This window comes from Hyperolius riggenbachi, chromosome 10 (assembly GCF_040937935.1).
Source record: "Hyperolius riggenbachi isolate aHypRig1 chromosome 10, aHypRig1.pri, whole genome shotgun sequence".
NCBI classification, from domain to species: domain Eukaryota; kingdom Metazoa; phylum Chordata; class Amphibia; order Anura; family Hyperoliidae; genus Hyperolius; species Hyperolius riggenbachi.
This window is the reverse complement of record NC_090655.1, coordinates 253,389,455-253,404,940: the sequence shown is the minus strand read 5'-3', so window position 1 is coordinate 253,404,940 and position 15,486 is coordinate 253,389,455. Positions and strand designations below refer to the sequence as shown.

General features: G+C 45.3%; 1 protein-coding gene across 1 annotated transcript in view; it reads right to left on the bottom strand.

Moving 5' to 3' along the window:
• The window catches only part of LOC137535332 (zinc finger protein 585A-like), a 95,015-nt gene that overhangs the window by 46,376 nt on the left and 33,153 nt on the right, over positions 1 to 15,486 (bottom strand). The window contains exon 7 of the mRNA XM_068257162.1: positions 596 to 1,657. Within this exon, the coding sequence (XP_068113263.1) occupies positions 596 to 1,657 (1,062 nt within the window). The remainder of the gene's footprint in view (positions 1 to 595; positions 1,658 to 15,486) is intronic.

Sequence of the window (15,486 nt, the reverse complement as noted above, 5' to 3'; positions counted from 1 at the left end):
ACACGCCTGACTAAGGAGGCCGATAACCACCTCAGCTGATAGTCAGGTGTGTGTACAGCGGCCCCGACCCCAAGTGAACCGCCTGGTGCATCAACTCACCCCTGCGATGGTTGATCGCATTGTCTGTGCGCCCCCTACTGCTGCATAATGTTACGCACATACCTCCTCCCCCCGCATAGCTACAGAATGTGTTGTCAGCTACACAGCTAACACGCCTGTACAGGCCAGCTAGCGATGCCACCCAAGGAGAACAGGTCCCGCTCTGCCCAACCAGCCAATGCCACAACCTGGAAAATGCCTGAGGTACACTCGGGACCAACGCTTACAAGCTCCTGCAAATGCATGCAACTGCTTGAGGAGTTGAAGGAGTTTGATATAGACAGTCAAAGAGCAGCAACAATCCAATGCACTGAGCAGCAAGAAAGAGTCCTCGGGATTCAGTGTAAAAATGCTGCCATGTGCGCTTTACAAGAAGTAAAAAAAAACATTGGAAAAGACCACTTATTGCCAAAACATCCCCACAACCAGCACTTGAATAGGGCATTTCACATATGTGAGCTCTCATGTTTGAGAAGGTCTGATTTTCGACCAAAACATTTCCCACACTCAGCACATGAATAGGGCTTTTCACCAGTGTGAGATCTCTCATGTTCAACAAGGTGTGATTTCTGAACAAAACATTTCCCACACTCAGCACATGAATATGGCTTCTCACCAGTGTGAGATCTCTTATGCACAACAAGATGCGATTTCCAAACAAAACATTTCCCGCACTCTGCACATGAATAGGGCTTCTCACCAGTGTGAGATCCCTCATGTCTGACAAGATGTGATTTAAAACCAAAACATTTCCCACACTCGGCACATGAATATGGCTTCTCACCAGTGTGAGATCTCGTATGAATGATAAGGTTTCCTTTATGTCCAAAACATTTCCCACACTCAGCACATGAATAGGGCTTCTCACCAGTGTGAGATCTCTCATGTTCGACAAGGTGTGATTTCTGAACAAAACATTTCCCACATTCTGCACATGGATAGGGCTTCTCACCAGTGTGAGATCTCTCATGTATGATAAGGTTTCCTTTATGTCCAAAACATTTCCCACACTCAGCACATGAATAGGGCTTCTCACCAGTGTGAGATCTCTCATGTTCGACAAGGAGTGATTTCTGAACAAAACATTTTCTGCATTCTGCACATGAATAGGGCTTCTCACCAGTATGAGAACTCTCATGTTTTAGAAGGCGTTCTTTCCGCCCAAAACATTTACCACACTCAGCACATGAATAGGGCTTCTCACCAGTGTGAGATCTCTCATGTTCAACAAGGTGTGATTTCTGAACAAAACATTTCCCACACTCAGCACATGAATAGGGCTTCTCACCAGTGTGATATCTCTCATGTACGACAAGGTGTGATTTCTGAACAAAATCTTTCCCACATGTGGAACAGGAATAAGGCCCTCCAGCAGGGGGAGAGCTGTTTTGAGTATGAGGCCCCTCGGGGTTTGACAGGTGAGGGAAGTCTGGGGGAATATTTGGGGTAACCAGGATATCTGCAGGAGACTCTTGTCCAGTGACATCATCATCCATTGTACAGTCTGTAGATACAGAGAGACGAGTCTCTGAGAGGTTTCTGATGCCGGGACTCCGCCCTGCAAATAGAGAAACATGATCACTTCCTGTTAGAGAATTCTGAGGGGAGGAACAATTATCATTAGGGAGGGTCAGTGAGCTGCTGATAATTCCAAAATGATGCAAAGATGATGCAGTTTGGAAATGGGCCAGCATCTGCAAAACTTTGCATATAATTAGAATATAATTTGCACCATCTCAGAGATATTGGCATGTCACTGACCATCGCTAGTTATCAGCCTGACAGAGAACTGCAGAAAGTTTGCTCATTACAGGTGGCCAGTTACATAACTTTGCTTGCAAATTTTTTGGATCTTGGAATTTGTAAAATGAAATTAAATTTCCTGGGAAATGTGATTAGCTGCATACAATTTGCATTATATTTGCATACTAGTACAAAGAATTTTGCATCTCCCTACACATAAAGCATCGGTCATACATGAAAAAGCAGTAGATTGCACAGATTGATGATACAATGGAAGCAATGTGTTATCCTTGTGACAACAGACCTATATGTACTTATAGCAAGAGATCTGTGTTATGTTTGTAGAGCAATGTGGTGTCACTTACACATTCTTATTACCATTGTATCCTCCTGTCTCCCATATGTCCCTTGTAATGTACCCTTTTCACTCATTTCCAAATAAGCAAATAGATATTCTGATGTTACACAACACTAAATTATAAGAGCTGCGAGGCTGGAGGGAATATCCATTTATGTTATGGAGATCCAAACTCACTAATACTTCTGTAGCTGGATATAAATACACACATATATACTCCTTGATATCCAGTATAGCCATATCTCCTCCCATCCTTCTGTCCAATAAGGAACCAAACTGCTGCACACTGCAGCTCCTATTGGACAGGAGATCAGTGAGGGCGGGTAAAGGGTGTGACTAGAAATCACTAGGCTCTCCAGCAAAATTTGGGATAATCCTGTTTACTTTTTTAACAAACCTGACATGACCCAATTTTTATTTTATTAACCTCTTTACCGCCGGAGGGTGCCGCTCAGGCCCCGCTGGGCCGATTTTGTTGAAATAAAAAAGGTGCACACACAGCCGGCACTTTGCCAGCCGCGTGTGCTACCTGATCGCCCCGCGTGCAGCGGCGATCCGCCGCGTGCAGCGGTGAAAGAGGGTCCCCCCAGCCGCCTGAGCCCAGCGCAGCCGGAACAAACAGTTCCGGCCAGCGCTAAGGGCTGGATCGGAGGCGGCTGACGTCCATGACGTCACTATGCTCATCGCCATGGCGACGAGGAAAGCGAAACAAGGAAGGCCGCTCATTGCGGCCTTCCTTGTTACTTCTGATCGCCGGAGGCGATCAGAAGTACGCATCGGTAGCGCCCTCTAGTGGGCTTTCATGCAGCCAACTTTCCAATGGCAGCATGTAATAGTTTCTTTTTTATAAAAAAAAAAACCCTCCCACAACCACTTGAGGACCTAGGGCTTTCTACCCCTTAAGGACCGGCCACTTTTTTTCCATTCAGACCACTGCAGCTTTCACGGTTTATTGCTCGCTTATACAACCTACCACCTAAATGAATTTTGGCTCCTTTTCTTGTCACTAATAAAGCTTTCTTTTGGTGCTATTTGATTGCTCCTGCGATTTTTACTTTTTATTATATTCATCAAAAAAGACATGAATTTTGGCAAAAAAATGATTTTTTTTAACTTTCTGTGCTGACATTTTTCAAATAAAGTAAAATTTCTGTATACATGCAGCGCGAAAAATGTGGACAAACATGTTTTTGATAAAAAAAAAAACCATTCAGTGTATATTTATTGGTTTGGGTAAAAGTTATAGCGTTTACAAACTATGGTGCAAAAAGTGAATTTTCCCATTTTCAAGCATCTATGACTTTTCTGACCACCTGACATGTTTCATGAGGGGCTAGAATTCCAGGATAGTATAAATACCCCCCAAATGACCCCATTTTGGAAAGAAGACATCCCAAAGTATTCACTGAGAGGCATAGTGAGTTCATAGAAGATATTAATTTTTGTCACAAGTAAGCGGAAAATGACACTTTGTGACACGAAAAAGAAAAAAAAATTTTTTTCCATTTCTTCTAACTTGCGACAAAAAAAAATGAAATCTGCCACGGACTCACCATGCCCCTCTCTGAATACCTTGAAGTGTCTACTTTCCAAAATGGGGTCATTTGTGGGGTGTGTTTACTGTCCTCGCATTTTGGGGGGTGCTAATTTGTAAGCACCCCTGTAAAGCCTAAAGGTGCTCATTGGACTTTGGGCCCCTTAGCGCAGTTAGGCTGCAAAAAAGTGCCACACATGTGGTATCGCCGCACTCGGGAGAAGTAGTTTAATGTGTTTTGGGGTTTATTTTTACACATACCCATACTGGGTGAGAGAAATATCTCTGTAAATGACAATTTTTTAATTTTTTTTTTACACACAAATGTCCATTTACAGAGATCTTTCTCCCACTCAGCATGGGTATGTGTACAAATACACCCCAAAACACATTATACTACTTCTCCTGAGTACGGCAATACCACACGTGTGGCACTTTTTTGCACCCTAACTGCGCTAAGGCGCCCAAAGTCCAATGAGTACCTTTAGGATTTCACAGGTCATTTTGAGAAATTTCGTTTCAAGACTACTCCTCACGGTTTAGGGCCCCTAAAATGCCAGGACAGTATAGGAACCCCACAAATGACCCCATTTTAGAAAGAAGACACCCCAAGGTATTCCCTTAGTAGTACGGTGAGTTCATAGAAGATTTTACTTTTTGTCACAAGTTAGCGGAAAATGACACTTTGTGAAAAAAAACCAATAAAAATCAATTTCCGCTAACTTGTGACAAAAAATAAAATCTTCTATGAACTCGCCGTACTACTAACAGAATACCTTGGGGTGTCTTCTTTCTAAAATGGAGTCATTTGTGGGGTTCCTATACTGTCCTGGCATTTTAGGGGCCCTAAACCGTGAGGAGTAGTCTTGAAACAAAATTTCTCAAAATGACCTGTGAAATCCTAAAGGTACTCATTGGACTTTGGGCCCCTTAGCGCAGTTAGGGTGCAAAAAAGTGCCACACATGTGGTATCGCCGTACTCGGGAGAAGTAGTACAATGTGTTTTGGGGTGTATTTTTACACATACCCATGCTGGGTGGGAGAAATAACTCTGTAAATGGACAATTGTGTGTAAAAAAATCAAAAGATTGTCATTTACAGAGGTATTTCTCCCACCCAGCATGGGTATGTGTAAAAATACACCCCAAAACACATTGTACTACTTCTCCCGAGTACGGCGATACCACATGTGTGGCACTTTTTTGCACCCTAACTGCGCTAAGGGGCCCAAAGTCCAATGAGTACCTTTAGGATTTCACAGGTCATTTTTGTTTCAAGACTACTCCTCACGGCCCCTAAAATGCCAGGGCAGTATAGGAACCCCATTAATGACCCCATTTTAGAAAGAAGACACCCCAAGGTATTCCGTTAGGAGTATGGTGAGTTCATAGAAGTTTTTATTTTTTTGTCACAAGTTAGCGGAAATTGATTTTAATTGTTTTTTTTTCACAAACTGTCATTTTCCGCTAACTTGTGACAAAAAATAAAATCTTCTATGAACTCACCATACTCCTAACGGAATACCTTTGGGTGTCTTCTTTCTAGAATGGGGTCATTTCTGGGGTTCCTATACTGCCCTGGCATTTTAGGGGCCCTAAACCGTGAGGAGTAGTCTTGAAATCAAATGTCGCAAAATGACCTGTGAAATCCTAAAGGTACTCATTGGACTTTGGGCCCCTTAGCGTACTTAGGGTGTAAAAAAGTGCCACACATGTGGTACCGCCGTACTCAGGAGAAGTAGTATAATGTGTTTTGGGGTGTATTTTTACACATACCCATGCTAAGTGGGAGAAATATCTCTGTAAATGACAATTGTTTGATTTTTTTTACACACAATTGTCCATTTACATAGAAATTTCTCCCACCCAGCATGGGTATGTGTAAAAATACACCCCAAAACACATTATACTACTTTTCCTGAGTACGGCGATACCACATGTGTGACACTTTTTTGCAGCCTAGGTGCGCTAAGGGGCCCAACGTCCTATTCACAGGTCATTTTGAGGCATTTGTTTTCTAGACTACTCCTCGCGGTTTAGGGCCCCTAAAATGCCAGGGCAGTATAGGAACCCCACAAGTGACCCCATTTTAGAAAGAAGACACCCCAAGGTATTCCGTTAGGTGTATGGCGAGTTCATAGAAGATTTTATTTTTTGTCACAAGTTAGTGAAAAATGACACTTTGTGAAAAAAAACCAATAAAAATCAATTTCCGCTAACTTTTGACAAAAAATAAAATCTTCTATGAACTCGTCATACACCTAAATGAATACCTTGGGGTGTCTTTTTTTCTAAAATGGGGTCACTTGTGGGGTTCCTATACCGCCCTGGCATTTTACGGGCCCAAAATCGTGAGTAGTCTGGAAACCAAATGTCTCAAAATGACTGTTCAGGGGTATAAGCATCTGCAAATTTTGATGACAGGTGGTCTATGAGGGGGCGAATTTTGTGGAACCGGTCATAAGCAGGGTGGCCGTTTAGATGACAGGTTGTATTGGGCCTGATCTGATGGATAGGAGTGCTAGGGGGGTGACAGGAGGTGATTGATGGGTATCTCAGGGGGTGGTTAGAGGGGAAAATAGATGCAATCAATGCACTGGGGAGGTGATCGGAAGGGGGTCTGAGGGGGATCTGAGGGTTTGGCCGAGTGATCAGGAGCCCACACGGGGCAAATTAGGGCCTGATCTGATGGGTAGGTGTGCTAGGGGGTGACAGGAGGTGATTGATGGGTGTCTCAAGGTGTGATTAGAGGGGGGAATAGATGCAAGCAATGCACTGGCGAGGTGATCAAGGCTGGGGTCTGAGGGCATTCTGAGGGTGTGGGCGGGTGATTGAGTGCCCTAGGGGCAGATAGGGGTCTAATCTGATAGGTAGCAGTGACAGGGGGTGATTGATGGGTAATTAGTGGGTGTTTAGGGTAGAGAACAGATGTAAACACTGCACTTGGGAGGTGATCTGACGTCGGATCTGCGGGCGATCTATTGGTGTGGGTGGGTGATCAGATTGCCCGCAAGGGGCAGGTTAGGGGCTGATTGATGGGTGGCAGTGACAGCGGGTGATTGATGGGTGGCAGTGACAGCGGGTGATTGATGGGTGGCAGTGACAGGGGGTGATTGATGGATGGCAGTGACAGGGGGTGATTGATGGGTGATTGACAGGTGATTTACAGGTGATCAGTGGGTTATTACAGGGAAGGACAGATGTAAATAATGCCCTGGCGAATTGATAAGGGGGGGTCTGAGGGCAATCTGAGCGTGTAGGCGGGTGATTGGGTGCCCGCAAGGGGCAGATTAGGGTCTGATCTGATAGGTAAAAGTGACAGGTGGTGATAGGGGGTGATTGATGGGTGATTGATGGGTAATTAGTGGGTGTTTAGAGGAGAGAATAGATGTAAACAATGGATTTGGGAGGTGATCTGATGTCGGATCTGCGGGCGATCTATTGGTGTGGGGGGGTGATCAGATTGCCCGCAAGGGGCAGGTTAGGGGCTGATTGATGGGTGGCAGTGACAGGGGGTGATTGATGGGTGATCAGGGGGGATAGATGCATACAGTACATGGGGGGGGGGGGGGGTCTGGGGAGAATCTGAGGGGTGGGGGGTGATCAGGAGGGAGCAGGGGGCAGGATAAAAAAAAATAGCGTTGACAGATAGTGACAGGGAGTGATTGATGGGTGATTAGGGGGGTCTGGGGGGTGGGCAGGGGGGGGGTCTGATGGGTGCTGTGGGCGATCTGGGGCAGGGGGGGGGGAAATCAGTGTGCTTGGTGCAGACTAGGGTGGCTGCAGCCTGCCCTGGTGGTCCCTCGGACACTGGGACCACCAGGGCAGGAGGCAGCCTGTATAATACACTTTGTAAACATTACAAAGTGTATTATACACTTTGTATGCGGCGATCGTCGGGTTAACATCCCGCCGGCGCTTCCGTATGGCTGGCGGGATGTTGCGGCGGGCGAACGGAACTAGAAGGAGGCGGAGGATCGCGTCACGGATGACGCGATCGCTCCGCCCATGCCCCTAAAAGGACCGCCGCCTCTGTGGGTGAGCCGGTCCTTCAGGGCTCCACTTCCCGGCTGCCGCTGTGCGTTAGGCGGTCGGGAAGTGGTTAATAGAACGCCAGGGAGGTTAATTCATTAGTGGTGTCCATAGAGTTGTGCTTCCTCTCCTGTGTGCCCCCTTCAGTGCCTCCCCTGCCCCTCCCATACACACTTATTCCAGTGCCTCCTCTGTACCTGTGTGAGAGCCCCTTAAATGCTTACTGGGCAACTGCCAGGCTTTCCTCCACCTTTAATCTACCTGCATTCAACTTCCCCAGGGTTACTTTGCAAAAAGTGGTTCAATTCATTTCATATACATTTTCAAGCATTTTTGTTTATACTTACTTTTTAATATTGAATTCAATAAGGTTATTGCATTTAATTCAGTAAAGTTATATATATATATATATATATATATATATATATATATATATATATATATATATATATATATATATATAATCAGTTTGCCGCCAGATGCCGCTGCGTGACCCTGGCACCATCAACACCGATCACCTGGGAACATGTCATCACCGAGGAAGAAGCAATCAGCCAAGGGACAAATCATTTAATAGGTTGTTAAAATTTGGTTTGGTGACTACAAATTAAAGGGTACCTGAGACGGATGAAAAGAAAAGTTTAATACATACCTGGGGCTTCCTCCAGCCCCCTTCAGTCCCTCGCTGTCCTCCTCCGCCACTTGGATCTTCTGCTATCAGTCCCGGTAAATCAGCCAGTCAGCGTGGTCCGGCCGCATGCCGCTTCCACAGCCAGGAGCATTCGGCATCTGCGCAATAGTGCAATAGTATGCTCCCGGCGGCGGAGTGTGTGCATGCACATTACGCCCGACTGGCTCAAGTACCTGGACTCATAGCAGAAGCTCCAGGTGGCGGAGGAGGACAGCGAGGGACTGATTAGCCTGAAGGGGGCTGGAGGAAGCCCCAGGTATGTATAACACTTTAATTTCATCTGTCTCAGGTTTACTTTGTTACACAGCATTATTTTATTTATTTATTTATTGTATTTATAAAGCACCAACATATTACGCAGCGCTGAACATTAATTTAGGTTACAGACAATATTTAGGGGTGACATACAGCAAAATGACAATACATGAATACAAGAAAGACCAGATCACACAGCACAGTATGAGTACAAGGTAATGCTTAGTCAGTCACTGGATGGGAGCATGGAGATTAGGCAAGTTAGGTTCACTCAGATGCATAGCATGGGTTCACAGTAATGGAGGTGCATGATCAGGTAGGACACAAAAGGAGGAGGACCCTGCCCAAAGGCTTACAATCTAGAGGGAGAGTTAAGGACACGAAAGGTAGGGTTCCAGAGTTCAGCTGTGGGTTTAGAGCACTTGTGAGGGGTAGTAGGCCAGAGTGAAAAGGTGAGTTTTGAGGGCCTTCTTGAAGATGTTGAAGGAAGGGACTGCCCTAATGGGTGGAGGTAGGGAGTTCCATAGTGTTGGAGCAGCTCTTGAGAAGTCCTGGAGGTGTGCATGGGACTGGGTGATGCGGGGGCGGTTAGGCGAAGTTCATTGGAAGAGCGGAGTGAGCGGCTAGGTGTGTACCTCTGAGTAAGATCGTAAATGTAGGTTGGACAGGTTTTGTGGACAGATTTGTAGGTCAGACACAGTATCTTGAATCTGATTCTGGACTGGATAGGAAGCCAGTGGAGGGATTCAAGGAGGGGATCCGCCGTGGTGGAGAGATGGGAGCAGTGGATAATTCTGACTGCCGCATTCATGATGAACTGCAGCGGGGCTGTTCAGGTCATAGGGAGACCAGACAGAAGGGCATTACAGTAGTCAAGGCAGGAAATTATGAGGGCATGGATGAGGAGTTTGGTGGCAGAGGTCAGGAAAGGGTGAATCTTACAGATGTTACGAAGGTGGAAGTTGCAGGACTTTGTGAGGTTTTGGATGTGGGGAGTGAAGGAGAGTGCGGAGTCCAGGGTGACACCCAGACAGCGGGCTTGAGAGGTAAGGCGAATGGTAGTGTGGTTAACAGTGACATGCACATCTGGGAGGTTCATGGATGGCCGGGGTGGGAAGATCATAAATTCCGTTTTGTCTAGATTTAGTTTCAGGAACCTAGCGGACATCCAGGAGGAGATGGCTGATAGGCAGGAGGAGACCTTGTCCATGGTAGTGGTGGATATGTCAGGGGTGTGGAGGTAGATCTGGGTGTCATCTGCATACAGATGATAGTTAAACCCTATGGAGGAGATAACCTTGCCAATGGAGGATATGTATAGTGCAGTAGTACTATACTCTACATATGCACTCCCCACAGAGCTGCAGGGAATCCACGGAGAAAGTTGTGCACATTGAAAACAGAGGTGTTGTCTATCACCCATACACCTGGTTCAGATTGTGCATGAAGAATGTGTAATAGAGGAAGAATCTCCTAATTCCCCTGCAGAGTACCTGCATATCATTCTTTCATGTACCCACAGTTACATTGCCTAGGGCCTGATAGATGTTCTTTGTTCCGGTCTGTACCTTTTTCAAGTACTCTTACCAAGGACTAGTTTTAGTCTATGACTAAAGGGAATAAATATGGCAGTCTACATATCTTTCTCACTTCAGTTGTATTTTAAAATTCCTAAGCGTTGGCAGTTAAGAGACAAATTTCAGGTTACATAATTTCAATCAACAAGATTGTAATATGCAAATTAGAGGAGTCAGAGTCGAGGAGTCGGAGTCAGTGGAATACTAAACTGAGGAGTCGGAGTCTGTGTATTTTTGTACCAACTCCACAGCCCTGGGTATAGGTGCCTCCAGTATAGGTTAGCCAGGTACAGCTGCCCCAGTATAGGTTAGCTAACTATAGGTGCCCCGGTATAGGTGAGACAGTTATAGGTACCCCAGTATAGGTTAGCCAGCTATAGGTACCCCAGTATAGGTTAGCCAGGTACAGCTGCCCCAGTATATGTGCCCCCAGTATAGGTTAGCCAACTATAGGTAGCCCAGTATAGGTGCCCTCAGTATAAGTTAGTCAGCTATAGGAGCCCCAGTATAGTTACCCACAGTATAGGTTAGCCAGCTATAGGAGTCCCAGTATGGGTACCAACAGTATAGGTTAGCCAGCTATAGGTGCCCCAGTATAGGTGAGACAGTTATAGGTACCCCAGTATAGATGCCCCCAGTATAGGTTAGCCAGGTACAGCTGCCCCAGTATATGTGCCCCCCGTATAGGTTAGCCAGCTATAGGAGCCTCTGCATAGGTACCCACAATATAGGCTAGCCAGCTATAGGCGCACCAGTATAGGTTAGACAGGTATATGTGCCCAGTATAGGTGCTCTCCCCCTCCCTCATATCCCTGGTGCTGTGTGAAGCATCAGTGAGTATTACTCACCTCGCCTCTCTTCAGCCCCTGATCGCACCACCTCTGCCACGTACAGTCCCAGTCTTCTGTTCAGAGCAGCAGGACTCAGCTCATCAAGCCATGTCCCGGTGCTGTGGAAGGAGAAGACCAGAGCTGTAGGTGGAGGAGGTGGTGTAATCTGAGCTAGAGAGAGGTGCGGTGAGTTATACTCACACATGCACCACAGTGCCAGGGATCTCTACAGGGAGCGAGGATCTGGGGGCTGCTGCAAATTCTCTGCTCCACATTTACTCTGCTCTGGCTCGGCCATAAGAAGCTCTTAGGCTGGTCACATTTGAGCTGGAAAATAAATGTGCTTTCTTAACCACTTGAGGACCACAGTCTTTTCGCCCCTTAAAGAGTACCTGCACTGAGTAAAAATATTTAAAATAAACACATGAGGTAACTTCAAATGAACATTACATAGTTACCTTGCCATCAGTTCCTCTCAGAAGCTCACCATTTTCTTCTGACAATGATCCCTTCCAGTTCTGACAACATTTTGTCAGATCTGAAATATATCAGTTGCTGTCAGTAAAATATCAGTTGCTGTCAGTTATAGCTGAGAGGAAAACTGATGTAACAGGTAATGTCCATGTTTCCCTATGGCTCAAGTGGACGATGTTACAGTTTAACTGTGTGCTGACCAGAAAGCTGTTATGGGTAATGGCCATTTTCAAAATGGAGGACGGAAAATTCCCTTGATCACAGTGAACATACAGGACGCGGGACAGGAGAAAGACACTGAGGAGTAGACTACATGGAAGGTAAGTATGACTTGTGTATGCTTATTTTGACTTTTAATTTTCAGTTCAGGTTTTCTTTAAGGACCAGAGCCTTTTTCTCCATTCAGACCACTGCAGCTTTCACGGTTTATTGCTCGGTCATACAACCCACTATCTAAATGAATTTTACCTCCTTTTCTTGTCACTAATACAGCTTTCTTTTGGTGCTATTTGTTGCGGCGAGTTTAAGCTTTTATTATATTCATCAAAAAAAGACATGAATTTTGTCAAAAAAATGATTTTTTTTTTTACTTTCTGTGCTGACATTTTTCAAATAAAGTAAAATTTCTGTATACATTTTTGTCCAAATTTATTGGGCTACATGTCTTTGATAAAAAAAACAAAAAACATTCAGTGTATATTTATTGGTTTGGGTAAAAGTTATAGCGTTTACAAACTATGGTGCCAAAAGTGAATTTTCCCATTTTGAAGCATCTCTGACTTTTCTGACCACCTGACATGTTTCATGAGGTGCTAAAATTCCAGAATAGTATAAATACCCCCCAAATGACCCCATTTTGGAAAGAAGACATCCCAAAGTATTCACTGAGAGGCATGGCGAGTTCATAGAAGATTTTATTTTTTGTCACAAGCTAGCGGAAAATGACACTTTGAGACAAAAAAAAAAAAAGTTTCCATTTCTGCTAACTTGTGACAAAAAAAAAATGAAATCTGCCACGGACTCACCATGCCCCTCTCTAAATACCTTGAAGTGTCTACTTTCCAAAATGGGGTCATTTGTGGGGTGTGTTTACTGTCCTGGCATTTTAAGGGGTGCAAAATTGTAAGCACCCCTGTAAAGCCTAAAGGTGCTCATTGGACTTTGGGCCCCTTAGCGCAGTTAGGCTGCAAAAAAGTGCCACACGTGGTATTTCCGTACTCAGGAGAAGTAGTATAATGTGTTTTGGGGTGTATTTTTACACATACCCATGCTGGGTGGGAGAAATATCTCTGTAAATGACAATTTTTTGATTTGTTTACACACAATTGTCCATTTACAGAGATATTTCTCCCACCCAACATGGGTATGTGTAAAAATACACCCCAAAACACATTATACTACTTCTCCTGAGTACGGCGATACCACATGTGTGACACTTTTTTGCAGCCTAGGTGCGCTAAGGGGCCCAACTACCTATTCACGGGTCATTTTGAGGCATTTGGTTTCTAGACTACTCCTCACGGTTTAGGGCCCCTAAAATGCCAGGGCAGTATAGGAACTCCACAAGTGACCCCATTTTAGAAAGAAGACACCCCAAGGTATTCTGTTAGGAGTATGGTGAGTTCATAGAAGATGTTTTTTTGGTCACAAGGTAGCGGAAATTGACACTTTGTGAAAAAAAACCCAATAAAAATCAATTTCCGCTAACTTGTGACAAAAAATAAAATCTTCTATGAACTCGTCATACACCTAACGGAATACCTTGGGGTGTCTTCTTTCTAAAATGGGGTCACTTGTGGGGTTCCTATACTGCCCTGGCATTTTAGGGGCCCTAAACCGTGAGGAGTAGTCTTGAACCCAAATGTCTCAAAATGACCTGTGAAATCCTAAAGGTACTCATTGGACTTTAGGCCCCTTAGCGTAGTTAGGCTGCAAAAAAGTGCCACACATGTGGTACTGTCGTACTCAGAAGAAGTAGTAGAATGTGTTTTGTGGTGTATTTTTACATATACCCTTGCTGGGTGGGAGAAATATCTCTGTAAATGACAATGTTTTTTTTTTTTACACACAATTGTCCATTTATAGAGAGATTTCTCCCACCCAGAATGGGTATGTGTAAAAATACACCCCAAAACACATTATACTACTTCTCCTGAGTACGGCGATACCACATGTGTGACACTTTTTTGTAGCCTAGGTGCGCTAATAGGTCCAACGTCATATTCACAGGTCATTTTGAGTTTAGGGCCCCTAAAATGCCAGGGCAGTATAGGAACCCCACAAGTGACCCCATTTTAGAAAGAAGACACCCCAAGGTATTCCGTTAGGTGTATGGTGAGTTCATAGAAGATTTTATTTTTTGTCACAAGTTAGTAGAAAATGTCACTTTGTGAAAAAAAAAACAATACAAATCAATTTCCGCTAACTTTTGACAAAAAATAAAATCTTCTATGAACTCGTCATACACCTAAAGGAATACCTTGGGGTGTCTTTTTTTCTAAAATGGGGTCACTTGTGGGGTTCCTATACTGCCCTGGCATTTTACGGGCCCAAAACCGTGAGTAGTCTGGAAACCAAATGTCTCAAAATGACTGTTCAGGGGTATAAGCATCTGCAAATTTTGATGACAGGTGGTCTATGAGGGGGCAAATTTTGTGGAACCGGTCATAAGCAGGGTGGCCTCTTAGATGACAGGTTGTATTAGGCCTGATCTGATGGATAGGAGTGCTAGGGGGGTGACAGGAGGTGATTGATGGGTGTCTCAGGGGGTGGTTAGAGGGGAAATTAGATGCAATCAATGCACTGGCCAGGTGATCGGAAGGGGGTCTGAGGGGGATCTGAGGGTTTGGCCGAGTGATCAGGAGCCCACACGGGGCAAATTAGGGCCTGATCTGATGGGTAGGTGTGCTAGAGGGTGACAGGTGGTGACAGGAGGTGATTGAAGGGTGTCTCAAGGTGTGATTAGAGGGGGGAATAGATGCAAGCAATGCACTGGCGAGGTGATAAGGGATGGGGTCTGAGGTCATTCTGAGGGTGTGGGCGGGTGATTGGGTGCCCTAGGGGCAGATAGGGGTCTGATCTGATGGATAGCAGTGACAGGTGGTGACAGGAGGTGATTGATGGGTGATTGATGGGTGATCAGTGGGTGATTAGATGGCAGAACAGATGTAAACCATGCACTTTGGAGGTGATCTGAGGGTAGGTCTGGGGCAATCTGATGGTGTGGGAGGGTGATCAGATGCCCGTAAGAGGCAGGTTAGGGTCTGATCTGATAAGTGGCAGGTGGTGATTGACGGGTGAATGACAGGTGATTGACAGGTGATTACAGGGGAGAATAGATGTATACAGTACACAGGGGGGGGAGAAGGTCTGGGGGGGTCTGAGGTCGTTCTGAGGGTGTGGGCGGGTGATTGGGTGCCCTAGGGGCAGATAGGGGTCTGATCTGATGGGTAGCAGTGACAGGGGGTGATTGATGGGTGATTGATGGGTAATTAGTGGGTGTTTAGAGGAGAGAACAGATGTAAACAATGCACTTGGGAGGTGATCTGACATCGGGTCTGCGGGCGATCTGATGGTGTGGGTGGGTGATCAGATTGCCCGCAAGGGGCAGGTTAGGGGCTGATTGATGGGTGGCGGTGACAGGGGGTGATTGATGGGTGATTGACAGGTGATTGACAGGTGATCAGTGGGTTATTACAGGGAAGAACAGATGTAAATAATGCACTGGCGAATTGATAAGGGGGGCGGGGTCTGAGGGCAATCTGAGCGTGTGGTGATTGGGTGCCCGCAAGGGGCAGATTAGGGTCTAATCTGATGGGTAACAGGTGGTAATAGGGTGTGATTGATGGGTGATTGATGGGTAATTAGTGGGTGTTTAGAACAGATGTAAACAAT